Source organism: Strix aluco, chromosome 21 (assembly GCF_031877795.1).
Source record: "Strix aluco isolate bStrAlu1 chromosome 21, bStrAlu1.hap1, whole genome shotgun sequence".
NCBI lineage: Eukaryota > Metazoa > Chordata > Aves > Strigiformes > Strigidae > Strix > Strix aluco.
The window spans coordinates 4,588,804-4,616,701 of record NC_133951.1 but is presented as its reverse complement, the minus strand read 5'-3'; the positions used below and the strand labels follow the sequence as shown (position 1 = coordinate 4,616,701).

Below are 27,898 nucleotides of genomic sequence, written 5' to 3'. Positions count from 1 at the left end.
AAACCTTAAGAATAAAAGTCAAAATAGGAATATGAGTGACTCTTGAAGGTATTTGCACTTATGTTAAAGACCCGGAGATGTCTCCAGTTTTGCCATGTGTTGTGCCCCAGATTCTGAGCAGTCAAGTGCTTCCTGCTTAAATCCCATTAGGATTAAGTGAAGGTGTATCTTAATAATTATCTTACTGGCCAGTCAAGAACACCTGAGCCACAAAAGCCTAGCATACATGGCAGGTAATAGCAACAAAATCTGTACTCAGCATTCACTGAATAAGGAAAAAAAATGTAGGAACAGTGACTGAAGATTGGAACCGCAGGCACAGATCTTTCTTATCCTGTGCATTTTGCAGTCCTTTCTGTACAAGGATTCACCTTCAGTAGGAACAATGGACAGAAGTGTTTTGTTTGGCTTTCAGTGGAGTTTGTAAGAGATGGTAATAGAAAATAGATGCTGGTAATTAAATAAGGTTCACATGCCTGTCATATAATAAGTGCTCCACCACCCAGTCTGCCTTAGAAGATGAGGGAAGGGCTGAATCATATCTTTGGAAGAATGATTAGATGTTTCCTGTAAGGAAGATCCCAGATTTGATGCCTGATACTTCCCGGAGTGCTAAATCATATACACTAGGCGGCTTATACAGAACTGCAGAAATGATCTGTGCTCCATATTCCCTGTCTGAGGCTATATCAGTTGCCTTCTGCAGGGTTCTGTTTCTCTCCACTGACTATATAAGGGTGCTAAGGTGGTAAGCTTAAAATTAAAAAAAATCACTTTCAAAAGAACAAACTTGTCCTTGTTCTAAGTCTCTGTCACCTAAATTCTGTCTGTAGTTAATGGAGAAGAGTGGATACTGACAGAGAATGATTCAGGCCATCCTGAGAAAGATGTATCAAAAAAGGTGGAGTTAACTCCTGGAGGTGGCTTTTTTCTTCAGAAACTGTAGAGACACCTGGGCCTCCACATTAAACAGCCAAATGAAAAACCACAACCAACCAATAACCAAACAAAAAACCCCACCCCAAAGACTTTTTCAAACCAAGGCAAAAAAATCTGGGTAACGCTTGATAAATCAATTCCTTAGGAGACCAGGGAAGGCACCTAGATCAGAAATGCAAACTGAGATAATGTGGAACACCGTTATAGGAGTTTGAAGATGCTAGGAATGAGAAGATCCTACACCCCACCTGTGGAAAACTGGTGAGGACATATCAACAACAACTATGTTTAGTTTCTCTTTCTTAGCTTCTCCAATCACATCTCATTTAGTTTCCACGTTCTTGACAAAAAAAGCATTTTCTGTTTTCTCCACTTCGAAGTTAGAATAATATTAGTGTGTTCTTTATTGAATTTGATACATTTGAACATCTTTGCTTGGGTAGGAGCTGAGGACTGCATTTAGAGAAACACCAATGAAACTAGTTTTTTCCCCATTAGCAAGTTTTCAAAACCAGGAAATGACTGAATATAGCTCTTAAAATGGCAATTATGGCTCGATTTACAGTAGATAAAATATACATAAGCTTGTCTTTCAGTGTATGTCTTTCTAAAGTGGAAGATGTGTAAGGGAGAAGTAGACAAAGTGCACTATTTATAATGCTTGAAGGGTGGCTTTCAAAAAAGATACAAGAGTATCTGCCAGGAAGACATGTATAAAGAGATGCTCTTTGGAGCCTGCACAATTTTTAGGTGTTTAAAGCCAAACTAGTAAGTGAGGAACAGCTCTCTTTTTCATTTTGATAGGTAATTCTGAAAAGTTTGTCTTCACTCTGAAACACACCTTTAGAACTGAAGTTAGTGTTCTTGATTGTTAGTAAGACCCTTTTCTGAACTGTATCCTAGAACTAGCTGATGGGAAAAAATATTTTTCTTTATTTTCTAAAGGTAGATCTAGTTAATGTTTATCAAAAAAATATTTGTGCTAACAACTCTGAGAGACTAACATGCCATGGCATGACAGGACAAGAATAATTTAAATTGCTGTTGACATCAGACTGATCATAATGCAAGCCTCTGATGGGAGAATTTTAATCCTCTACAGGTGTACCCCAAATAAATTGCATCCATGTCTTCAGACGCTGAGATGGCTGTCTTTGGGGAGGCAGCTGTGTATCTCCGAAAGTCAGAAAAGGAGAGAATTGAGGCCCAGAACAAGCCTTTCGATGCCAAGACAGCTGTCTTTGTGGTGCATCCTAAGGAATCCTTTGTGAAAGGAAAAATCCAGAGCAAAGAATCAGGGAAGGTCACTGTGAAGACTGAAGGTGGAGAGGTGAGGGAGAAACAAGGCTGAAGGACACCATTTTATTCTGAGTTTCAGCTCTTAGCTGACATACTTAGCTGACATGTTTCTATTCTTTGGCAGTCTCTTACCGTGAAGGATGATCAAATCTTCCCCATGAACCCTCCCAAGTATGATAAAATCGAGGACATGGCCATGATGACCCACCTCCACGAACCCGCTGTGCTGTACAACCTCAAAGAGCGTTACGCAGCCTGGATGATCTACGTAAGTACCAGCAGCAGTCTTCCTCCGGGCAGCGAGGAGGAACTGCTCTGCCAGGGTAAGTGGAAGCCAACGTGCTGTCTCCCTTCCTCACAGACCTACTCGGGTCTCTTCTGTGTCACTGTCAACCCCTACAAGTGGCTGCCGGTGTACAACCCGGAGGTGGTGTTGGCCTACCGAGGCAAGAAGCGCCAGGAAGTCCCTCCACACATCTTCTCCATCTCTGACAATGCCTATCAGTCCATGCTGACTGGTGAGTGGCTGTAACTCCCTTAAGGCAATTATACTATGAACACCTTTCAGGGGAATAACAACTTGTGTCTAAACTCTCAGTTTGGATTGTTTCTTTCCAGGATCATTTCCCAGATCACCCATATTATGTTACTCAAAAGATTCTAGATGTCCCTTTAAACTGAGACTGAGAGAATCTGTGTTTAGCTCTAAGGACTATAACAATAAGTAATGTAGAGTGAATCACCTGAGATCTTTCTTCCTCTTCGTATTTAAGTCCCCCAATGATAACACAGGAGGTTTAGCAACTTAACCATTCCAGTGTTCCAGCAGTGCACATCTGAGCCTTATGATGGAATATAATTTCAGTGGAAAATAAAGCCATTTTCTCCTTCTTTTGGGCCCAGTATAGAAAGATATTAATTCTTAAAGAACAATAAGAAAATAATTAGATTGTTTTAAGCCAAAAGTGTTGCCTCCTCTTGTAGTAGTGTGTAGCTACCCCAGCCTACCAAACATTTGAGGAGTTCCTTAGTGTAGAAGTGTCCGTGGCTGCCTATAGGACATGGTGGGGTGGATTGCCATGAGTGCAGCTCTGAACAGTTCCAGTTGAAATAATGAAAACTAAAAATGATAAAAGTTTTGACTTGCATGTACCTACCTAGTCATGTGGTAAAATTGGAGCACACAAGGCTATGTGATGTGAATAATATGCTGCAAACAAGAAGCTGAGCATGTGTAAGGAATAGTGTTGTGGACTTGAGTGAGTAAAGAATTAAGATCAGATATGGCAATATGATTATAGGTGCTGAGTGTTGAGTCAGAGGTTATTCCAAATGCTAGTCAATTCCAAGCAAACAGTGTATTCTAGAGGGAACTGGCCATGAATCATATGGATTTGTGTCTCTCCGGGTTAATGGCTTTAATGAATAGGAACCACTCCCAGGATTATGTTATAAAGTTAGTTTAGATACACCTATGGAATCTTTTTCTGGTAAAATATCTGCTTTAATCTTCTGCAGCCAGAGTATACATGACTGAAAGAATACTGCCTAAAGTACGGAAAGGGAGAATATGTTTGCAATGGGTTGATGGTTCCTCTGATGGGCCCAGAAAGAGCTGGGGCAGGGTATTATTTGGACTCTCCCACTTGCCATTGATTCTCTGTGCTGGGGGCAGGGCAGATGAGCTTTTATCAGGTAACCTAAAATTAACCTGCAATTTTAATTTCATTTTTATATTTTATCTTCTTTTTTTTTCATTCTGTAACTTTTAAAACTTACTTAGCTCTGAAGATTTGCAAGAAACCTAGCAAAAAATGAAAAGATAAAATGAAGGTGGTGAAAAAACCTACGTTAGAAAACATTCATTCTTCTGTATTTGATAAAAAGATAAATGAACAAAGGAAAGGAAAAAGAAAGGAGGAAAAAAGCTTTGCTGAAAGGTTTCATTTTTTAGAATCCAAAACTTTTCCTAAAGCAGAGCATTACTGAGGGGAGTTACTTAAATGCCAAACAAATGTTTCTGTCACACAACTATCATGATATCTTATTTTTAGACCACTTCTAGTATTTTATGTGTTGTTCCATAGCATTAAAGTTTCTTTATTTCTGCCTCTCTCACAGATCGTGAGAACCAGTCGATCCTGATCACGTATGTACACCCCTTCTCGGGTCCCTGTGGGGCTGCCCGGTGCTGGGGGACCTCCCGCCTGACCACACGCTCTCTGCTTCTCTCTTTGGTTTCACAGCGGAGAATCCGGAGCAGGGAAGACTGTGAACACAAAGCGTGTCATCCAGTACTTTGCAACAATTGCAGCGAGTGGGGAGAAGAAGAAGGAGGAGCAATCAGGCAAAATGCAGGTAAATTAATAGGTGCTGGTTTGAGTCAAAGCTTTCCTCTGATCCTGACATGATTTTTGGAGAGGATAACCAGCAATAATTATCATTCTGCAGGGAACGCTTGAGGATCAAATCATCAGCGCTAACCCACTGCTGGAGGCCTTTGGAAACGCCAAGACCGTGAGGAATGACAACTCCTCACGCTTTGTAAGTTGTTGCTTTGGACAAAAATGCCTCCTCATTACAACAGCAGTGATGGGCTAGTGGTGTTCTCACATAGGGAGATGGCAATGAAATGTACCGAAGCTGAAATGCTTCTTTTTCCCCTTAACAGGGCAAATTCATCAGAATCCACTTTGGGGCCACAGGCAAACTGGCTTCTGCTGACATTGAAACTTGTAAGACACTCTCCTGGCCTGATCCCATTCTTTCCTAAATGCCCAGCTCCACGTGCGTTCCCGTGCCTAACTCTTTCTACCTTCTTTGACAGATCTGCTGGAGAAGTCCAGAGTCACTTTCCAGCTCAAGGCAGAAAGAAGCTACCACATATTCTATCAGATCATGTCCAACAAGAAGCCGGAGCTAATTGGTAGGAAGTATTATAAATTGTTTGAATCTGAACATGTTTAACATTTATCTTCATTCTTATGCCCAGATATGTCTTATTCTTATTTAAGACATGCTCCTCATTACTACCAACCCATATGACTACCAATTTGTGAGTCAAGGTGAGGTCACCGTTCCCAGCATTAATGACCAGGAGGAGCTGATGGCTACAGATGTAAGTGATGCAGAGCATATTGGTATGGTGAAAGTTCCATTTAATGGCCCAGAGGTTTATTTCACTGATTCTGTTGCCAGAGTGCCATTGACATCCTGGGCTTCACTGCTGATGAGAAAACAGCCATTTACAAGCTGACGGGGGCTGTCATGCACTATGGGAACTTGAAGTTCAAGCAGAAGCAGCGTGAAGAGCAGGCAGAACCAGATGGCACAGAAGGTATTAGGATAATTTCCACTGATCCCTCTGTACTATCAACAAAATTTTGTATTGGAATAGCAAAAGAGTCTGTAGAAAAGGTGGGACTTTTTAAATGACAAGCTTTTTTCCTTCTAAGTAGAGACTTCTTTTTTTTTTTTTTTTTTTGAGAAGACGACTTCATCGTTCTAAAGACATCTATTGCTTAGATGTCTTCTTCTGATTGTCTTTAAGCCTGAATTCTAAATTTTTGTTTTTCTTGGCTCTGAGATCTTCTCTGTTGTCTCACATTATGTTGTCTCTCCTCAATCCTCACAGTTCTAGGGAATGATGTTGAAAGAAACAGACAGATGTGTTTTATCGACGCCTGACTCTGAAGCTGGTGTCACCAGCAGAATTTTGGATTTTTCAGTCATGGGATGATTTAGGTGACAGCAGGCTTGCTGGGGACTGATGGAATTCACCTTTATCAGTGGGAGAAAAATATTTTTGCTCATGAGATAGTGGGAATGATTGGAAGAACTTTAAACTAGATTTGAAGGGAGAAAGCAATAAAATTAGGCTTACTAGAGATAAGCTATGTGATGGCATGACAATGTCTGAGGAATGGTGTGCTAGTGAGAGTTTACACTCTTCTCCGCAATGTACTGAGTACTCTGGAATTCATTTGAAATGTTTGTACACTAATGCATGCAGTATGAAAAATAAACAAGAGGAATCAGAAGCTTTGACTCAGACCCAGAGCTACAATGTCATTGGCATAAGTGAGACTTGGTGGGAAGAATCCTGTGACTGGAGTCCTGTGATGGATAGTTACAGTCTCTTCAGGAGTGAGAGACAGGACAGGCAAGGTGGAGGGATAGCACAGTATGTACAGGAGGAGTTGGGCTGTACAGCGCTTGCAGTTGGGGACAACATGGTCGAAAACCTCTGTGTAAGGATTAGGGGAAAAGCTAATAAAGTAGATGTTGTTGTGGGAATCTACTATAGATGACCCAGCCAGGACAGCAACACTGATTCTATATGGAATTAAGGGAAATCTCTAGATCAGTTGCCCTTGTCCTTATGGCTGACTTCAACTTCCCAGATGTTAACTGAGACTATCATCAGTAGACATGAACAGGTCCAGGAAATTCCTGAAACACATTGAAGATAATTTCTTGATACAGGTACTAAGGGAGCCAACTAGGAAAGGTGCCCTCATAGATCTTTTGTTTGTAAATAGAGATTTTGTAGGTAATGTAATAATTGGTGGCTGTCTTGGCCACAATGATCATGAAACTATTGCATTTAAAAACTTCAGTGATATGAGAAAAACTGTCAGAAGAGCTACTACCTTGGATTTGGGGAGAGGGGACTTTAGGATGCTCGAGGAACTAGTTAGTAAGGTCCCCTGAGGAATCTGTTTTCAAGGGTATGGAGGTCCATAAACACTGGTCACTTTTTGAGAGTGATCTTTTGAGAGCACAGGAGCAGGCAATTCCAATATGTCAGAAGTCAAGTAAGCAGAGAAGAACGTGACTTCACCAAACAGAGATCTCCTTTTGGAGCTTAGGAGGAAAAAGAAAGTGTATGGACTTTGAAAGCAAGGTCAGGCTGCATAGGAGGACTGCAGAGATGCTGTTCAACACTGCAGGGAGAAAATTCATACAGCCAAGATTCAGTTGGAGTTGAAGCTGGCCAGTATTGTGCTGGATAAATAAATGAGGTTTTAAAGTATGTTAACAGCAAAAGGAGGACTAAAGAAAACGGTGGTCTGTTACTTGATAAGGTTGATCAGATCACAAATAGAGATAAAGATAAAGCAGAGACATTTAATGCCTTTTTTGCCTCCGGTTTTAAAGCGAATGATGGACCCTGGGACCCCAGGGGCTGGAGGACTGTGACTAGGGGAGTGGTAAGCTCCTAGCTGACTTTGAACTTGTATGGTATTTGCTGCTGCAACTGAATGCCTATAAGTCTATGGGCCCAAATGGGATTCATCCCAGGGTACTGAAATAGTTGGCCAATGTTATTGTGAGACCTCATTCAATTATTTATCAACGGTCTTGGGAATCTGGAGAGGTCCCAGTCAACTGGAAGCTAGCAAAAGTTATTCCAATTTTCAAACAGTGTAAAAAAGAAGACTCTGGTAGTTACAGGCCTGTCAGTCTCACTTCGGTGCCTGGTAAAAATATGGAGATTATTCTGGAAGTTACTAAAAACCACTTGAAAGACAATGCAGTCATCAGTCAAAGCCAATATGGGTTCATGAAGGGAAAGTCATGCCTTACTAACTTAATATCCTTTTATGACAAGGTTACCTACCTAGTGAATGAAGGCAAGGCAATGGATGTGTTTTTTAGGGATTTTAGCAGAACTTTGATACTGCCTTTCACAGTATACTTCTGGCCAAAATATCCAGCATACAGCTAGACATGTACACAGTATGATGGGTGAACAACTGGCTGAAGGGTCAGACTTAGACAGTTGTAGTAAATGTGGTAATGTCTGGCTGGTGGCCAGTCACTAGTGATGTTCCCCAGGGCTCAGTTTTAGGTCCAATTCTCTTCAGCGTTTTTATTAATGACCTGGAAACAGGAGTTAAGGGCACACTAAGTTAAGTTTGCCACTGATAGTAAATTAGGAGGAACGACTGATTACCTTGAGTGTAGAGAGGTCTTACAGAGAGATCTTGATAGATTAAAGTGCTGGGCAATCACCAACCACGTGAAATTTAACAAGGACAGATGCTGGATTTTGTACATGGGACAGTATAATCCTCGACTGGGGAGAAGAGGTCAGAGTGCAGCCTTGCAGAAAGGGATATGGAGGTCTCGGTTGATGAGTCAACAAGACACACTGGTGTCCAAAAGGGCCAATCATATTCTGGGGTGCATTAAGCACAGTATATCTAACCAGCCAAAAGAAGTTTTTGTACCGCTATACTCATCATTGATACAGCGTCACCTTGATTACTGTGTGCAGCTGTGGGCTCTGCAATATAAAAAGGTTATAAAAATATTTAAATGTGTCCAAAGGAAGGCATAAAAGACAGTGAAAGGACTACAGGGCGTGACATATGAGGAACGGCTGAGGATACTAGGTTTGTTTAGTTTAGAGAAGAGACTGAGGGGTGACCTCATTTTTTGTCTACAACTTCCTGATGAGGGGCGAGTGGAGAGTGAGGTGCTGACCTCTTCACTCTGGTGTATGGTGACAGGATGTGAGGGAATGTCTTAACACTGTCTCAGGGGAAGTTCAGATTGAATATTAAGAAAAAGTTCTTCACTGAGAGGGTGGTCAAGCACCAAAAGAAGGTCCCCAGGGAAGTGATCATGACCCCAAGCCTATCAGTGTTCAAGAAGCATTTGGACAATGCTCTTAGATATATGCTTTAATTTTTAGATATATGGTTTAACTTCTAAGTTGCCCTGTGTGGAGATAGGAGTTGGGACTCGATGATCCTTGTGGGTCCTTTTCAAATCAGGATATTCTATGGTTCACATTCATAAAGTAGCCTTCAGAGAACATTTTGGTTTGAAATAATTTTATCAAAAACTGTGCATCATCCAATAATTGACTCTTCTCTCTCTTTCTGTTATCAGTTGCTGACAAGGCTGCCTATCTGATGGGTCTGAACTCAGCAGACCTGCTCAAGGCCCTCTGCTACCCCCGAGTCAAGGTTGGGAATGAATATGTGACCAAGGGTCAAACCGTGCAGCAGGTAACAACCAGCTGGTGACTGGGAACCTCTGGCTTGAATTAACATCATAAACATTCTCTTCAGATCCACATGGTAACTTTCTTTCCTTCCTCCTGATATAGGTGCACAATTCAGTGGGTGCTTTGGCAAAGACTGTCTATGAGAGGATGTTCTTGTGGATGGTTATTCGCATCAACCAGCAGCTGGATACGAAGCAGCCCAGACAGTACTTCATTGGTGTCCTGGACATTGCTGGCTTCGAGATCTTTGATGTAAGGAAAACAGTTGTTAAATGCTTCTTAGAAGAGCCATCCAACTCTTAAGGAAACTCATAGAAATATGCTGGTTTATTTTATATAATAGTGGAAAAATGATTATGCACTTATAGGAACTCAGAAGCATCTGGTCATAGAAAGGATATGGATTTACATGAAGAACAACTCGGTAATAACACTCTCCAGAAGTACAAAAATTCTTCTAAGGCATAGAAAGTGGGTGTTAAAGGACTGTCAGATGGGCCATTATAGGCTGAAAATAGTGGCAAAGGAACACAGGCTTTTTGCAACGTCAGTTTTGAGGTATTAGGGCACCAAAAATTATGTGTTTCTGGATGCAGTGAAAACCAAGGATTTGATCTGAAAGAAGAGAAAATTTTGAATGCAATAAATGAAATATTAAAAATTAATCAGAAAGAAGTGTTGTAACATGCCTAGGGACTAACCTTCTAATTTTTTTCCCTGAATGTGTTTTATAACTCTGTACAAATTAGTAATATTTGTTGCAAAGAATACCAGAAAATCCTTCAAGAGAACTGAATTTGATGTCTTTCTTTCTTCAATATGAAGACAAAGGTGTTATTTAGAAGTGCATAGCACTTAGTATAGTGTAGTTTTCACTGTGGAAGTTTGTGAATTTAAATTTCTCAAGTTTCTTCTCTTTCAACATATGATACTATTGTTGCATGACAAGAGCAGAGTGCTGACATGAGAGAAGAGAGCTGCAGTGCTAGTCTTCCGATGCAAAACATGCAATTACAGAGTTCCCTGGACCACAGGCACTTACTATGTGAGATAATCCTAGTCAGTGTTAGGAAAAGGACACTTGCCCTGCCATCGGCTCTTTCCACTAGATATAGTTGTTAAGTAAATCACAGATCAGGCTGTTCAGCTGTGTCTGGTATATGCTTGTTACAGGAAAGATGCTGTAGAAGAGTGCTACAGGTGAATTATGAGCTGATCTAACCATAGATCTAGTCTGAGATGGAAAGTAATGGAGTAAATCTCACTGTTTTATAGAAGGAGGGACATGGTTCAAAAATAGCTGCATCCATCTGTGTTTTGCAGTTCAACAGCCTGGAGCAGCTGTGCATCAACTTCACCAATGAGAAACTGCAACAGTTCTTCAACCACCACATGTTCGTGCTGGAGCAGGAGGAGTACAAGAAGGAGGGAATTGAATGGACCTTCATTGACTTTGGGATGGACCTGGCTGCCTGCATTGAGCTCATTGAGAAGGTATCTTTCCTGTTCAGGGGCATTATGCATGTGGGAATTCTGTAGTTACTTGACATCAGTTTTCAGAGGACTCTTCACATTCTCATCCAAGCATTCAGTTTTAGTTATTCAAAATACCTGACTACATAGCTTATTTTATCTGTGAGGTTTCAACAGCCTCATGGGAGAAGCTCTTTTCAAGAGCCAAAACACTGCAAAGCCCTCAATAATGGTATTCTTTCGTAACAGGTAGAGGTAGTTTCCATTATAGAGCCTGCATGTTTCTCAAGTTCTGATCAATGCATTTCTGCCTAGCACTACAGCCACAAATGGATAATTTAAAAAAAAAAAAAATTGCAATGTAAAAGATGGAACTTCACAACTTCCAGTTGATAGTCATCCTCTCATGTGCGTCAATTAGAGCAACAAGATAGCAGTCAGGTTCATTACAAGACACGGCATTCAGTGACTATGAGGATCTTGAGAAAATAGTGCTTTTATTAAGACATATCCATACACTGACAGCTGCTTAGACCAAGGGGTTTTTTGGTTATGATATTTTAAACTTTATTTTTCAAATTTTCTGGCAAATTAATGTAAATTTCCATCAGTCACTGAGCCTTTGAAAGTAAACTGGGTAAGTATCCATGTTTAACCCTGCTATTTGGATTTGAAAAGATACAGCAGTATCATCTTACTGATATCACAGTCTTTATTTGTAATTTCATACTTTATTGAGGTAAGTGCAGCCACCTTTGTGTCAGAAGGCAAATTTGACATCTGCGTTTCTTGTGCTGTCTTCTAGCCCATGGGCATCTTCTCCATCCTGGAAGAGGAGTGCATGTTCCCCAAGGCAACTGACACCTCTTTCAAGAACAAGCTCTACGACCAGCATCTGGGCAAGTCCAACAACTTCCAGAAGCCCAAGCCTGGCAAAGGCAAGGCTGAAGCCCACTTCTCCCTGGTGCACTATGCTGGCACAGTGGACTACAACATCTCTGGCTGGCTTGAGAAGAACAAGGACCCCCTGAATGAAACTGTCATTGGGTTGTACCAGAAATCATCGGTGAAGACACTAGCCTTACTCTTTGCCTCTTATGGTGGAGAAGCAGGTCAGTTCTATAAAATCTTTAGGTTCATCCATGCACAATATACAGTGAGAATCACAAATTAAAATTTAAAATTATGTATTTTTTTCAATTGTGTAGAAGGTGGTGGTGGCAAGAAAGGTGGGAAGAAGAAGGGTTCTTCTTTCCAGACTGTCTCAGCTCTTTTCCGGGTAAGTACAGAATTTGTTATCTCTGCTGATCTGGAAATGGAAAATAAACTCCCTTGAAATCTGAATAGCTCTTGGTTCTAGTTTGGTAAGCTGTAATCATAGTTCTTTTAGAGTTCTTATAGCAAGGAAATCCATCACGTCATTTAAACTCTGTTGCAGTGGATGCAGAGTTTATCCCTTTATCCCCTACTTTACAATGAAGTAGTCAGCTATCATAATAGAATTGTCTTATATAGTCTAGAAGCCTTCTTTCCCTCTCCTTTAGATTTCAAAGTGAAATTTATTCTTTTAATGAGATTGTTTTGCCTTTCTGATTAAATGACTTCTTCACCCTTCCCATGTCAGCTGCATACTCTAGTTGTTAGTCTGGTATGCATGAAATATCCCCGTATCTTGAGCTCTAGACTGTTAACAAGTCAGAGGCTTAACAGTTCTTTCTCAAGCCTAGGCCTTCCTGCCTGACTTTTCCATATGTTTCTGCCAGGTGAAACTGCTGTTCTTCCCTGGAGGTATTCAGGACCATAGTACTCATACTTCACCTTAGGGTTCCATTCTTCAAATGGCCTATTTCTTCTTGAGTTGCTTTTGGTTTGCTCTTGGTCTCCTTGTCCAGCCTTCCGTGGAGTAGAAGATGGGCATGTGTGTCTGGGCTCCAGGAGCAGTCACTGGTGCAAGTGTAGATCTCTCATGGGTGAAGGACATTCATAAATGTCTCCTTAGCTGTCCTTCTGTTCTTACTTTTCCTCCTGTTCTTCCTGGTTTTATTGTTCATGTTTTACAACACACACTTAAAACATTGAGTTTTAAAAGACAAACTTGGTAGCCTCTGCCATACTGGTTTTTCTTCTGTTTTGTTGTCCATCATCATTGCCAAAGATGTCTTTGCAAAAACATGACTTACATGTCAAAAACACCTCTTTTGATATGGGTTAAAAATATTGGAAATCTGCTCTCTCAGATGTGATTTGAGTCAGGGGTAATGATAGCTGTTCAGTTTACAAGACTTTGGAACACAGCTGGAATCTGTTGCCCAGTTCTCCACTACTGTTATCTTTGTGCCTACCTCTTAATCACATATAAAAAAAGCATCTTTCACAATTGGCTCCCCAGGGAACACAGGCAATAGGCTTTTAAAATAAATACCAATTTTCACTCAAATTAACTCATTTTTTGGAATAGAATTTCTGAAAGATATCAAATATAGTGATATTTCAGATAAAATTATGTGATTAACACTGTCTATGAGCTTTCCAGAGCAAAGTGGCAAACTTTTTTACATTTTATTTTATCACAGTATTCATATAACAGAAGAGAATACTATATTCATATGGGTCCAGCAAGTTTGATGGTATTATAATAGTTTTACTGTAAAGGTGAATGTGCAGAACAAACATTTACTAATATAAACTTTTGTTCATAATCCTTCAGGAGAATTTAAACAAGCTGATGACCAATCTGCGCAGCACACACCCACATTTTGTGAGATGCATCATCCCCAATGAAATAAAAACACCTGGTAAAAGCCTCATGTACATAAAGATTTTCCTGTGATACTGAAAATCTCTATGTTGCAATCCAAAATATTTACTTGTGCTTTGAATTGTTAGGTGTCATGGAGCATGAACTGGTGCTGCACCAGCTTCGGTGCAACGGCGTGTTGGAAGGGATCAGAATTTGCAGGAAAGGATTCCCCAGCAGAGTTCTCTATGCTGACTTTAAACAGAGGTTGGGTTTCTCCAGCATACTGTCTTATTATAGCTAAGTCCACATGTATACAACCTTAACCTGGTGGGACAATTTAGGGCCTTGTTATGGCATTGATATATCTTCTGTAGGCACAGGATAAGTACTCTTTGTTTTCTTTAATCAGCACCATATGTCTCACCTGTTCTTTTGATAGCATTACATGACTGATTGAAAGCAAACAGGACATACTGGTATCCTCCCTAGAAAGGTCCTGACATTGTTGCAAGAACAGATAGGATTTATATAAGCAATTATCAGGGGGCAAAAATGGCTAACTGTTCCCTAAGAGAAGGAGAACTGGGAGCTGAAGGTGATGCCAGGGCAGACCCTCACCAACACCACCCACAGGGTGCAGTCTAAAGGGTCTGAACACAGTAGCCAGAGCTGGGATCTGGTAAGGGGTCCATCAACAACCCTAGACAAAGCAAGTATTGAATTAGATCCAGGGGCCATCCAGGAAGTCCTGTCAGGAAGTCCCAACAGGAGATGAGGCTAGAGACAGCACTGGAAACAATGCTATAATATCTGTACAAGAGCTCCATGGAAGAGGAAACTACCTACAGTATAGGTCCAAGGTCCACTGAGAGAGCAAAGCCAGAGACTGGGTTGGAGAACAGCTATGATGTAACTCATGCAAGAAATGAGATCCCAGGCCTAAGCTGAAATGGAGCTCATAGGCCCATGGTGGAGGTCTAGGTGAGGCTCATCAGGGCTGTTAAGACCTATTGATGCCTTCAGGGCCCTGAGAGCAATATGGTTACTTAAAGACAGATTAGACAGTGTGCCAGGTTTCCTTCCAGTTTCAGCTAGCTCAAATTTCAAAGTAACGCAGGTTTTTTTGTAACCTCTATGTGTTAGTTATTTAAATAATGCATTCATTATAATATTTAACACTGTTTCCATTTTTTAAAACAATGATTTTACTGTCAATGATACTGTAGTATCATCTACTCCACATAGAATTATAATGGGTAAATTGTAGCAAAAGGTTTTCACATTGCTCAGAAAATGTATGTCTATCTAATAAAAGAATGTCTCAAAAAATCAATCAAGGTTCAGCTAAGACATTGTCCTGCCATGTTGGGAAGCTAGCAAGTTTGTCTTAAAAAAGAATGTTGGCTTGGGTAGTAAGAATATCCTTACATTCTGTTTTTTCCTACAGATACAGAGTGCTGAATGCAAGTGCTGTCCCAGAGGGACAGTTCATGGATAGCAAGAAAGCTTCTGAGAAGCTCCTTGGATCTATTGCCATTGATCACACCCAGTACAAATTTGGTCATACCAAGGTACAAGTACAACTTGGTTAAAATATAGAGATTTGTTACAGATTTGTTACAGAAATATTAAAATAGGTATGAATGAAATATGAATAGAAATATACATGCATAAAAGCACTAGAAAAAAAAAAATAGTGCAAGGACTAAAGCAACAGCATGCCTAAATAGTCAAGGACATGTTTACCAGCAGTAAAAGTGGTAGCATTTGTAACTGGTAGCAGGAAGATGTAGCTTGCACCACGACCACAGGGTAGTCCCATCAACAGAGAGTCTGTGCTCTGTTAACTAGGAGGATGGCAACAGAAAGACTGTATCCAAAAGATACAGAAAATGAGGAAACAAAAGAAAAGGGACAGCAGCCTTCACTGAGTTTTGTGAAGTAAGAAGCAATATTCTGAGGTGAAAGAACATTCTACAAAGTCATTGATTCATAAAAGAGATAAAAAAGCCTCTCCAGTTACCAGTTTGTGACTGCCCATGAAGATTAACCTAGAGGATGTAGTGAGGTATTAGTAGCTGAAATTCCTTGTCTTCTGTGTATCAGATGAGTCATATTATTCAGACTGCCTGGGCACATACACACTGGTGTTTGTGAGTGTATTGGTGTGAAAGTCTGAGAGGTTACAGTCAATTTAGAGAACTAAATAAAATAAAAATATCACCTTCCCCTTCCACAAAGTCTCAGTGACTTTGGTAACAGTAATTCCTATGGAAATGTAATCTGTTTGTGTTTTGATGACCTTGTGGTGTCTTATGTCATCCCCTATCTCCAGGTGTTCTTCAAAGCTGGGCTGATAGGTCTCCTAGAGGAGATGAGGGATGAGAAACTGGCACAACTCATGACTCGCACACAAGCCAGGTGCAGGGGCTTCCTGATGAGAGTGGAGTACCAGAGAATGGTGGAGAGGAGGTATAGATTCTTCTTAAAGTTCATGTAATTGCCCATTGCTTCTGCAGGCATCACACTGATAATTCTTCCTATGTGTCCTGAGCAACTTGCTCTACATGACTGTGCTTGAGCAGGAGGGATTGGATAAGCTGTCCTCAGGGGTCTCTTCCAGCTTCAACCACTCTGTGATTCTGTGACTCAGTCATTCTCTGTTTGATTTGCATTTCAGGGAGTCCATCTTTTGCATCCAGTACAATGTTCGTGCATTCATGAACGTCAAGCACTGGCCCTGGATGAAGCTGTTCTTCAAGATCAAGCCCTTGCTGAAGAGTGCAGAATCTGAGAAGGAGATGGCCAACATGAAGGAAGAGTTTGAGAAAACCAAGGAAGAGCTTGCAAAGTCTGAGGCAAAGAGGAAGGAGCTGGAGGAGAAAATGGTGAAACTGGTGCAGGAGAAAAACGATCTGCAGCTCCAAGTGCAGGCTGTGAGTACCATCAGTGCACTTCACACTTCTTGGTTAGTAGAAAATGAAGATCAAACATGCCTTCCAAAGAACAGAATCCAATAGGACAGATTAATCTGCAGAGCAAACATGATGAAACTCAAATTTATAAATAAAAGCCATACATAAAACTATGCTATATGTGGCCCTGGCAGGTGATTTGGGTTGGAGAGACTTCCAACTTAAATCCCCACAGACTCAATATAAAGAAGAAAATATCTTCAATAGAAGTATATGTGTATATATAAAATATATAAAAACTAGAAACATATATATGACATAGATATCATATATAAAACCTATGTAAACACATATGTGTGAATATATATGTTTATTATATATGTATACATCAAGTATATATAAAAAATTATATCCATAAAGTATAAACTATATGTATATACATACACAGTGTAGTGTATATATATAAAGTACATGTGACTATATGGTCACACTCTAACTAAAAATTTGTCTGAAGTACTCTAATAGGAACAAGAGTAAACAGAGGTGTGAAAAGATTTCCACAATTTTAGAGGCTTCAAAGTATGATGAAAAACATGGGAGACATCTTTATCTTGAGAATACAGGTTCAATTTTTCTGAAAGAGCATTTCCTTTGGGAGTCAGGACTGTGGGTTCCAAACCCTCACCAGAATCGTTAATAGGCTATTTAGCAATGATCACTGAGGCAAAGGTCTAAAGCAAACACTAGAACATGTATGTGAAACTATATAGACTTTCATTGTAAAAAAATCACTTCAGTGAAGAATATGAAACTGATTATATTGTATGTAATAGTCTAAGCAACAAAATTGAATGAATGAAAAAATCACAAGTTGAAACTAGTAATAAGAAATTTTTATTGCAGGAAGCAGATAGCTTGGCTGATGCTGAGGAAAGATGTGACCAGCTGATAAAAACAAAACTTCAGCTGGAAGCAAAAGTTAAGGAGATAATTGAAAGAGCAGAAGATGAGGAGGAGATGAATGCCGAGCTGACAGCCAAGAAGAGGAAACTGGAAGATGAATGCTCAGAGCTGAAGAATGATATTGATGACCTTGAGTTAACACTGGCCAAGGTTGAGAAGGAAAAACATGCCACAGAAAACAAGGTATAAACCAGATTTTAGGATTCACATTCAAGGTAAAGAGATCCATTTCCAATTCTTGTAAGAAATGGTTTTCTTCTTTAAGGTGAAAAACCTCACAGAGGAGATGGCAGCCCTGGACGAGACCATTGCCAAGCTGACAAAAGAGAAGAAAGCCCTCCAAGAGGCCCATCAGCAGACACTGGATGACCTGCAGGCAGAAGAAGACAAAGTCAATACACTGACCAAAGCTAAGACCAAGCTGGAGCAGCAAGTGGATGATGTAAGCACGGAGGCACACAGCAAGAGCAGGACAGGTATAGAGTTAAACCTGACTGATGGAGCAATGATGGTCTTGTTCTTTTTAGCTGGAAGGGTCCTTGGAGCAAGAGAAGAAACTGCGCATGGACCTTGAGAGAGCTAAGAGGAAACTTGAAGGAGACCTGAAGCTGGCCCATGACACCATAATGGACTTGGAAAATGATAAGCAGCAGCTGGATGAGAAACTGAAGAAGTAAGTGTGGCTGTGGGGCCCCTGAGTGCTGGGCTGGTGCACTTGTCTTTTCTCTTTGAGCTCTGACACGGTTTGCTTTGCCCAAAGGAAAGACTTTGAAATCAGCCAGATCCAGAGCAAAATCGAGGATGAGCAAGCCCTGGGCATGCAATTACAGAAGAAGATCAAGGAGCTGCAGGCAAGCCTCTGTCCCTTGCCCTCTCTCAGCCAGTGTCAGGTCAGGAAGGAGGAGGGCATGGGTGTGAAGGGTCCCTAATGTTCCCCAGGCTCGTATTGAGGAACTGGAGGAGGAGATTGAGGCAGAGCGAACCTCTCGGGCAAAAGCAGAGAAGCATCGGGCTGACCTCTCGAGGGAGCTAGAGGAGATCAGCGAGCGCCTGGAAGAAGCAGGAGGGGCTACAGCAGCTCAGATCGAGATGAACAAGAAGCGTGAGGCAGAATTTCAGAAGATGCGGCGTGACCTCGAAGAGGCCACGCTGCAGCACGAAGCCACGGCTGCCACCCTGCGGAAGAAGCATGCGGACAGCACAGCTGAGCTTGGGGAGCAGATCGACAACCTGCAACGAGTGAAGCAGAAGCTGGAGAAGGAGAAGAGTGAGCTGAAGATGGAGATTGATGACTTGGCCAGTAACATGGAGTCTGTCTCCAAAGCCAAGGTATTGAAAAATATCCTGAATACAACTTGAAAATAAATAATGCTGAAACCTGTGGTCAGGTTACAATATAACTCTCTGACTCTGTATGGAACTGTATTTCCAATGATCTAATGCCAAGGAGCAGCAAATATCTTACATGCCCGTGCACATTTTTCTGGTGAGAATCGTGCTGTTCAGAATAAGGAGGTGTCCAGATACTAATCTTCTTTCATTCTCTGTGTTCTCCACAGGCAAATCTGGAGAAGATGTGCCGCGCACTGGAAGACCAGCTGAGTGAGATTAAGACAAAGGAAGAAGAGCATCAGCGCATGATCAATGATCTCAGTGCTCAAAGAGCTCGTCTGCAGACAGAATCAGGTGAGAGAGCCCCCTCTGAGCTGTGGAACGGGAGGTCATCCTAAACCAGTCACAAACGACAATGAAAATATTTCCTTCCTGTGTGCTTTCCTAGGTGAATATTCACGCCAGGTGGAGGAGAAAGATGCTCTGATTTCTCAGCTGTCAAGAGGCAAGCAGGCTTTCACCCAGCAGATTGAAGAACTCAAGAGGCACCTAGAGGAAGAGATAAAGGTGATTGTTTGTCCTACATCTGGCCAACAAAAACACTCTTAACTTCACACTGCCTAGTGGGGACAGGGTCTGCTTAGCAGAAGCCATACTGGGAGAAGATTTTCATTTCTGCAGGTGGTGTGATTGGTGGATTTTGTCCTCCAGGCTTACATCTGTCCTTCACTGCAAACACCTATACCCTCCCAGTGGTCATGTTGGCAGTGTTACATTAACCCTTTGGAAGAGATTTCCCAGATATTACCATTCCTTGTCCCAATCCTGCTCTCTACCCAGGCCAAGAACGCCCTAGCCCATGGCTTGCAGTCAGCTCGGCACGACTGTGACTTGCTCCGGGAACAATATGAGGAGGAGCAGGAAGCCAAGGGGGAGCTGCAGCGCGCCCTGTCCAAGGCCAACAGCGAAGTGGCCCAGTGGAGAACCAAATACGAGACGGATGCTATTCAGCGTACGGAGGAGCTGGAGGAGGCCAAGTACGTGGGACGTGGGATGTCAAATGGCTGGAGAAGGCTGAGCTTGTCAAGGGAAATTGGAGCCTTTAGAGTGCATTAGGACAGGGGTGGGATGAAGGCAGGGATATAGTGCCTTCATGGTAGAGGGAAGAGAGGGAGAGAAAGGAAAGTTTGGTGTGGAAAAAGTGTAGATTAGAAGGAAAAACTTAGCCTTTTAGCTAGAAATGCTAAGACAGGGTGAATACACAGCAGGCGCTAGGACAAGGAGGTGATAGACCCTTTAGGCTGGATGTAATCTTGGAACAGAAAAACCACTGTGAAAATCGCTAGGCTCGAAGCCCCCAAAGTGGCCAACTGACCTCTTGCGAAAATTGTCTCCCCTCTAAGTTCTAACCTGGAGCTGCGCTTATCTCCTCCAGGAAGAAGCTGGCACAGCGCCTGCAGGATGCAGAGGAACACGTTGAGGCTGTGAATGCCAAATGTGCCTCCCTGGAAAAGACAAAGCAGAGGCTGCAGAATGAAGTGGAGGACCTGATGATTGACGTGGAGCGATCTAATGCTGCCTGTGCAGCTCTGGATAAGAAGCAGAAGAACTTTGACAAGGTCTTTTGGGCTGCAGCGCCGGGGCTCCTGGGCAGAGCATGTCCTCCTGATTGCCACCTCCATACTGACACCCCGTTTCTCTTCAGATCCTGGCAGAATGGAAGCAGAAGTATGAGGAAACACAGGCTGAGCTGGAAGCCTCCCAGAAGGAGTCTCGCTCTCTCAGCACGGAGCTGTTTAAGATGAAGAATGCCTATGAGGAGTCCTTGGACCACCTGGAAACGCTGAAGCGTGAGAACAAGAACTTGCAGCGTAAGTCCCTGGCCCTCTGCTCCTGGCAGGGCTTTCTCCCTGTCCACCACTACCGCCTGCAGGTCTGCAAAGATACTTGTCACCGTGGTGTGGCAGGGCCCTTCCCCTTCAGCTCTGTGCCTGACCATGCCACTTTTCACCCTTCCTTGCAGAGGAGATTTCTGACCTCACAGAGCAGATTGCAGAGGGAGGAAAAGTGATTCGTGAGCTGGAGAAAGTCAAGAAGCAGATTGAGCAGGAGAAATCTGAAATCCAGGCTGCTCTAGAGGAAGCTGAGGTACATGCTTACAATCACTGGTGTCTGCACTAAAAATATGAGCAATGGGGAAATATGGCTGAAAAATCTTGGTCCCCTCTGTTCTAGCTGGGCAGTGCAGCCAGCTGAATTCTCCTGAAATATTCTATAATTACCCAGGAAGCAAGCAGTAACTTTATTGACATTACAAATGTTTGTGTCCACTTGTCCAGGCCTCCCTAGAATATGAAGAGGGGAAGATACAGTGCCTCCAACTTGAGCTCAACCAGGTGAAATCTGAGATTGACAGGAAGATTGCAGAGAAAGATGAGGAAATCGACCAGATGAAGAGAAACCACCTCAGAATTGTGGAGTCCATGCAGAGCACCCTGGACGCTGAGATCAGGAGCAGGAACGAAGCCCTGCGGCTGAAGAAGAAGATGGAGGGAGATCTGAATGAAATGGAGATCCAGCTGAGCCATGCCAACCGCGTGGCTGCAGAGGCACAAAAGAACCTGAGAAACACGCAGGCAGTGCTCAAGGTCTGTTCAGCAAAGATGCGTATAGAAGAATGTCTCTCCTTACATTTTTAAAACGCAAGAGTGTTGTGCCACCTTGTAATTTCTGTTGTCTCTTTTACAGGATACCCAGATACACTTGGACGATGCTCTCAGGACACAGGAGGACCTGAAGGAGCAGGTGGCCATGGTGGAGCGCAGAGCAAACCTGTTGCAGGCTGAAGTTGAGGAGCTACGGGCAGCCCTGGAGCAGACGGAGCGGTCGAGGAAGGTGGCTGAGCAGGAGCTTCTGGATGCAAGTGAGAGAGTGCAGCTCCTCCATACCCAGGTAAGGGCATTGTGTGAAAACCAGTCATGTAGACCTAACACACAATAATTCTGTGTGTTAGAGATCAGGTTGTGAGAATGGTCTAGAACAGCTTCTCTACTGCAGTTTACGAGGGAAGGTATGCTCACAACCCATCACCTGAGCCCACCGCTGACATTTTGTAAACAACCATTTTAAAAAATATTCCAGATTCTGAATTTCAAGCTCAAACAGTAAAGTCTTTGTTCAGGCTGTACATTTGGTATTGCAAGTTTCATAATAAAAAAAATCGTATCTTTCCTGTTGCACAGAACACCAGCTTGATCAACACCAAGAAGAAGCTGGAAACAGACATTGTGCAAATTCAGGGTGAAATGGAGGATACGATCCAGGAAGCCCGCAATGCTGAAGAGAAGGCCAAGAAGGCCGTCACAGATGTGAGCTGGGGGTTCCTTTCACTGCTAATGGTGGATGTGTTCTCCCCCAGAACGTCTCCAGCCCCAAAATGGCTTTCACCCTTTGCTCTCATCAGGCAGCCATGATGGCAGAAGAGCTGAAGAAGGAGCAGGACACCAGTGCCCACCTGGAGAGGATGAAGAAGAACCTGGACCAGACGGTGAAGGACCTGCAGCACCGTCTGGATGAGGCCGAGCAGTTGGCACTGAAGGGAGGCAAGAAGCAAATCCAGAAGCTGGAGGCCAGAGTGCGTAGGGCTTTTAGTTGTGTGTGAGTGAACGTGTCACGTAAGTAACCACCAGGGAAGCTCCAAAGCCGGGCTTCTCATTGCAGGTGCGGGAGCTGGAAGGGGAGGTTGATGCCGAGCAGAAGCGCAGCGCTGAAGCCATGAAGGGCGTGCGCAAGTATGAGAGGAGGGTGAAGGAGCTGACCTACCAGGTAAGGCAGGAGGCCTCCTTGGGCTCACACACTCTAATCCCAGGAAATCAAAGATTTGTGACATGAATTCCAAGGGGAAATGTAATTTTGTGGTGTGGGGAAAACAGCTCACGCTCTTTCCTGCTTACCAATCACTTTAGTCTGAGGAAGACCGGAAGAATATTCTCAGGCTGCAGGATCTGGTGGACAAGCTGCAAATGAAGGTGAAATCCTACAAGAGACAAGCTGAGGAGGCTGTAAGTATCACTCTGAATGGTGGTGATGACACTTTCAAAGGGGGAAATTTGGGCGTTGATGAAATGATTTGGGGAATTTATGAGTTGGTTTTTTTTTTTTTTTTTAATCATGTTATGTTTCAGGTTTGATAATATATCATCAGGACTGATTCACAGAATAATAAGCAAATAGTTATATTTGATAATATGAAGACTGTATCACTTTATAAATTATTTTCTGATGTAAATAATCCTCAATTCTCTTTCACAAGAACTCAACAAATAAGTAATTTCTTATAAGCTATGTAACGAATATAATATTTTTGGGTTTGGTTGCAGTTGTTTTTTTTTGTTGTTGTTGTTGGGTTGGGTTTTTTTTGTTTTTTTTTTTTTAAAGACCATGGTTTTATATAGTATTTCTCTCCCTTCCTAATAGAAATGTGTTTTTGATAACCATGCTAGACTTCTGAAAGTTACATATTATATGGAAAGGTACCTCTGAGAAAAAGTAGGTTGAAGTCTTAGAAGGCTGTTGTGCTGCTATTTATACCATTTCTAGGGAATATGACCAGGGTGATTTAGCACTTCATGCTGCATTTTATGCAGATGAGGGACCCAGATGTGCTGATCAAGTTTGTTGGTGACTGCTAGAAGTGGTCCAGAAATGGTGGCAACATGCCAGTTTCCAACACCAGGTGGAACAATCATCCCAGCACTTCAAGAGTTCTCAGTCAAAATGGAGCTCCTGAAGAAAAACAGATTTGTCTTACCAGAGTGCACAGTTTTTCTTCCCAAGGCTTGGGCTGATACATCCTGGTCCAGCTGATGATTTGCCAAGTGATGGACCTGCAGGAGGAAGCGAGCAGGCTGTGTTGTTTCTGGAATGCCAAACAGCAGATCAACAGGTCCTCAGAGAGACACTGGAGGTGCAAGAGCTCAAACCTTGTATTACATAGAAGGACAGATTGCCTGAGGCTACACTTGATGAAGACTTCCAAGAAGCTTGAAGCTTTTGACATCCGTTATCAGGAGAAGGCACATTCACCACCTACAGATGTACACTTACAGACTTATCCACAGGATCTGGTGACAAGTGAGATACACTTCTTCAGAGGAGGCATCTGGGCCAGGTGAGCCTGATCCATGCTTACACTGGACACATCTTTCTAAATAGGGTGGAGGAACTCATCTGCAAACCAGATCTGCTCTCTCAGGAAGTTTGCTACTTGCCAAGGACTCTAAACCAGGATGTTGTGGAGGACTAAAAATCTTGACTAGCCATCAGATTGAACCATAGAACCATTGTTTCTCCTAGGCATGTGGGTTCTGCTTTTGAAGGAAACAGGACTAGGTAAATTGCTGAGATCCCTTTCATTGTGAGATAATAGTTTCTGATACTCAGTGATGCTGCCCAGAGATTACTGAGCTCTGGGGACTACAGTGAAGGGCATGGGAGCTCAAGTGTTGTCCTCCCTGATTCTGCCGATCAAGGGGACTGCTTGGGTATGAAAAGATGCATTCTTCAGGTCAACAGCTGGTTATGTGGCTGGTGTCACAGGCAGGGCTTTGTCTTTTATGACCACATCTTTTTTTGTGAGGAACAAGAACTTCTGGGGAGTGGTGGATTTATCTGAACAAATAAGGTAAAAGTGTATTTGCCAGCATGCTTGCTGATTCAGTGAGGAGAGCTTTAAACTAGGTTTATTGGGGGTTGGTAATAAAATTCCCCAAATAAAAAAACAAATGGATGCAGGGAGGAACTATCTGGGGGACAGCATGACAAGGAAGGCTCTCACACCTCCCCTGAGAAAGCGGCATGACAGGAAAACCATCTCATGTGTCTGTAGACAAACTCGTACAGTATGGGGAACATGCAGGAGGAATTAGAAGTCTGTGTACAGTCACTGCAGTGCTGAGACCTCCTCGAGATCACAGACACAGTCTTCTACCTCTTATGACTGGAGTGCTGTGTTTTTAAGGACCGTTTCTACAGAGCACAGGAATGTGCAGGAAGCCAAGCAGTTTTTGCAGGAGTCTATATATTCTGAACACACAATTCCTGACTAAGCTCAAATACAAAAAGGGAGTGTATGGAAAGTGAAAGCATGGATGAGCGTCGTGTGAGGAGCATAAGGACATCACCTGACCATAAAAGGATGGAGTCAGGAAAGCTGAACTGTAGAGGAAGATTGAGCTGGGAATCACTTACGGAAACTGGACATACATGAGTCCAATAGACTACATGGATGCACCTGATTGTGCCAGGGAAGCTGGCTGATGCCACTGCAATTTTTCTATTAACTTTGAAAGGTTATGGCAAGTGGCGAAAGTCTCTGATGACTGGAAAAGCACTCATCTTAAAGAAGGGCAAGATGGAGCATTTGGAAGGACAGCAAGTCAGCCTTACTTCAGGCAGTGGGAAGATCATATTTCAGTACCTCCTGGAAGTAATGTCAAGGCACATGAAGGAGAAGAAGGTAATTGGAAACTGCCAGCATGGCAGTTATCAAGGAGAGTTCTTTCTGGTGTCTTCAATGCTCAAAGGTGATGTTGTTGAAAAGGAGACAAACTTGCCTTGGAGGTGCACATTCAAAGGATGAGTACCCAAAAGGCACATGTTGCATCAGAAAAATTCTGACTGACATTAGGATAAAAACCATGAAAGTGATTAAGTGCTGAAACAGGAACCCAGAGAGGCTGTGGAATCTTCATTCTTGTGGATTCTCAGAACTCAACAAGTCCCTAAGCAACCAGATCTAACACTGATGCTAGCCCTGTGTGAGTGGGAGATTGAACTGGATGGTGGCCTAAGGTTCCTGACAACCTAGAAGTTCAAGTCCGGTCATTAGATTAAATAAAAGCTATTCAAGATTGCCTGAGTATTTCATTCAGAGGTAACATGTACCTGTTCTAGAAATACATGCCAATCAACAAGAGGTAGATGGTCTTGAAGGCAGGCAGGCAGAAAGAGGGAAAAGGGGGCTTAAAAGCTGTTTGGATTAGGAAGTGAATGGTGTCTACTCTTTTCTTTGAGACAGACACTTACTTTCTGTCTGTATACATTCACAGGTATTTATTTTCGGTGAATGTCTTGCCAGAATTCAAAAGGCCTAGAGCATCAAAGAGAATGTTACTTCTACAGGTCTTCAAGTCTGGGTTATTAGAAGCAGGATACCAAATTCAGTACAACCATATCTGAAGTTTTTTAGGGGACCAGCAATAGTTGCTTTTTAGTTCAGTTCTGAAAACAGACATACATGGATGCACTGAATTCCTGATCTGACAAGTTCTTATAAGGTACATGTCCTCAATCTCCTTACTGCTACATGCATTTGGTTAAAATATACAGTTTTAGTATTATTCTGTAGACAAAATGGAGTTCCATAAAACTTTTAATGAATTTTCTTGATAATAAACCACAAAGATGGAGAAGTTCTGTATTAAGAGCCTACATAAAAGCTGGAAAGTGGGGATTGGGGCTATGGACCTTCCCCTTCCTGCAGGAATTCCCAGGCTACAGGTAGAGGAAAATGGAAGTGTCAGCCTTTCTGTTTTCACAGCTCCCTCTCCCCCACAGGAGGAGCTGTCCAATGTCAATCTCATCAAGTTCCGCAAGATCCATCATGACCTAGAGGAAGCCGAGGAGCGAGCTGACATTGCAGAGTCACAGGTCAACAAGCTCCGAGTGAAGACCCGTGAGATTTACAGGAAAAATGAAGAAGAAGAATGAGCATCTAGAAAGTTGTAAAGTGACCAGGGAATGCACAGAATGTGAAGCTCCCTCCCCTTTTCTCAAAACTGTAGTTGTTCCTTTAGAAAATTGTAGAAAATAAAGATTGTAGAGATCTTGGCACAGTAAGCATTTCAAATGACCTCCTTTTTCTTCTCCAGTCTCATTAATCTTTTCTAAATCCTTAACTTTCCCTCTTGTCTATTTCATACCTGCATTATGATGTATCCTTATATATAATAATGGAAAGTTATTAAACATATAAGTACATATACATATGTTTATATATATTCCATTATATACATGTTTGTATATATATACTCCATATGATGCAATACATGACAGACAATGGAAAATAGTGTTAATTGAAGCATCAAGTGGGGAAATTATTGTTTGACACTGAGTGGTTGTGAAAGTGCCTTAGCCTAAGCAGGTTTTCTGCGATATGGTTTTTATGCTGTCCTCAATTTCTCCATTTTTTTCAGGGCTGTATCAAATAATGTTACACTCAGATCTTTCACTGTTAGTAGTTTTAACATTTCAGGCAAAGAACTGTTTGTGGGATGAAGGCTTAAATTTTGTTGATTTCCACAGGGGGAGGAAGGTGGGTTTTCTTAGGCTATTTTTAATTCATTATATTTATATCAATCTATACAGTGCAGATTAAAGAAGTTTCCTGCACTGGTACCTAGCATATTACACTGTGACACTGTACAACTGTACGTCAGTTGATCCTTTCAGCCATTCTCAGTGCTCCTCCTAGTCTGTCACATCCTTTCTGAGATGAAATCACCATGCCTGCCTTTAGTAGTCATGATGTGAACAGGCCATGGATGCACATTGCAAGATACTAATGGCCTGTGCTATGTGCCACATGAAAGCACAAGTAAGATGAACTCCTGTCAGCCATAGCTTGGGGCACAACTACCTAAAACCTTTTCATAATGAGCTGCCACAAAAGCCGGAAAGGCTTCTAAACTAAAAAGTCAGGCTTAGCAGCCTATCACCTGGTTGTAATTAAATTATTAAACAGGAAAACAGATAAGAGAAGACATAGAAACAAAGAAACCTTATCAACAACTAGCCACCTGCCCAAAGAATCCTTACAGGCAGGTCCTTGCATCCAAATTGGCTTTAGTTAGTTCTTATGTCTCTCTTCAGAACAGCAAGGTCCACCAAGTCCCACCAGAGCCCAGGAGATTGCTCTTTCCTGCACTCCTGCACCAGGCTATTGCAGTATCCAGTGAGCTGCAGGATTCTGGCAGCATGCTGTGCCTCCATTACCTACTACACCCTGACCAGGCATGATGCCGCCTGAGAACAGGAGCATCTCACTCATCAAAGCCTGTTGCTGTGCTTGGAGAAACATAACATATACACTAAGAACAACTGAATTAAACATAAGCTAACAAAGGATGTTTTAGAGAGATAGTAACAGCCTTTTCT

The 27,898-nt window shown here is 42.2% G+C and overlaps 1 protein-coding gene across 1 annotated transcript; it reads left to right on the top strand.

Moving 5' to 3' along the window:
- Positions 1-2,065: 2,065 nt before the first annotated feature.
- Positions 2,066-26,452, top strand: LOC141933130 (myosin heavy chain, skeletal muscle, adult-like). Its single transcript, XM_074847520.1, has 38 exons — positions 2,066-2,269; positions 2,363-2,506; positions 2,600-2,756; positions 4,360-4,387; positions 4,485-4,596; positions 4,690-4,782; positions 4,910-4,973; positions 5,066-5,164; positions 5,253-5,356; positions 5,437-5,575; positions 9,142-9,260; positions 9,362-9,511; positions 10,583-10,753; positions 11,538-11,844; positions 11,941-12,011; positions 13,440-13,527; positions 13,619-13,736; positions 14,920-15,043; positions 15,808-15,944; positions 16,153-16,408; positions 17,291-17,533; positions 17,616-17,792; positions 17,878-18,023; positions 18,111-18,201; positions 18,290-18,679; positions 18,910-19,036; positions 19,131-19,249; positions 19,523-19,719; positions 20,118-20,301; positions 20,388-20,553; positions 20,706-20,830; positions 21,022-21,330; positions 21,431-21,634; positions 21,925-22,050; positions 22,146-22,316; positions 22,403-22,507; positions 22,648-22,743; positions 26,300-26,452. Exons 1-38 carry the CDS (start codon positions 2,066-2,068, stop codon positions 26,450-26,452), a joined length of 5,814 nt encoding a protein of 1,937 aa, XP_074703621.1.
- The last annotated feature ends 1,446 nt before the right edge of the window (positions 26,453-27,898 follow it).

Excerpts from the sequence above, each read along its gene's own strand:
- LOC141933130 (XM_074847520.1), top strand. The coding sequence starts at position 2,066 with ATGTCTTCAGACGCTGAGATGGCTGTCTTTGGGGAGGCAGCTGTGTAT. Across the intron at positions 5,165-5,252 it reads CAAGAAGCCGGAGCTAATTG|ACATGCTCCTCATTACTACC; the intron begins GTAGGAAGTATT and ends TTCTTATTTAAG. Across the intron at positions 20,302-20,387 it reads AGCAGAAGAACTTTGACAAG|ATCCTGGCAGAATGGAAGCA; the intron begins GTCTTTTGGGCT and ends GTTTCTCTTCAG.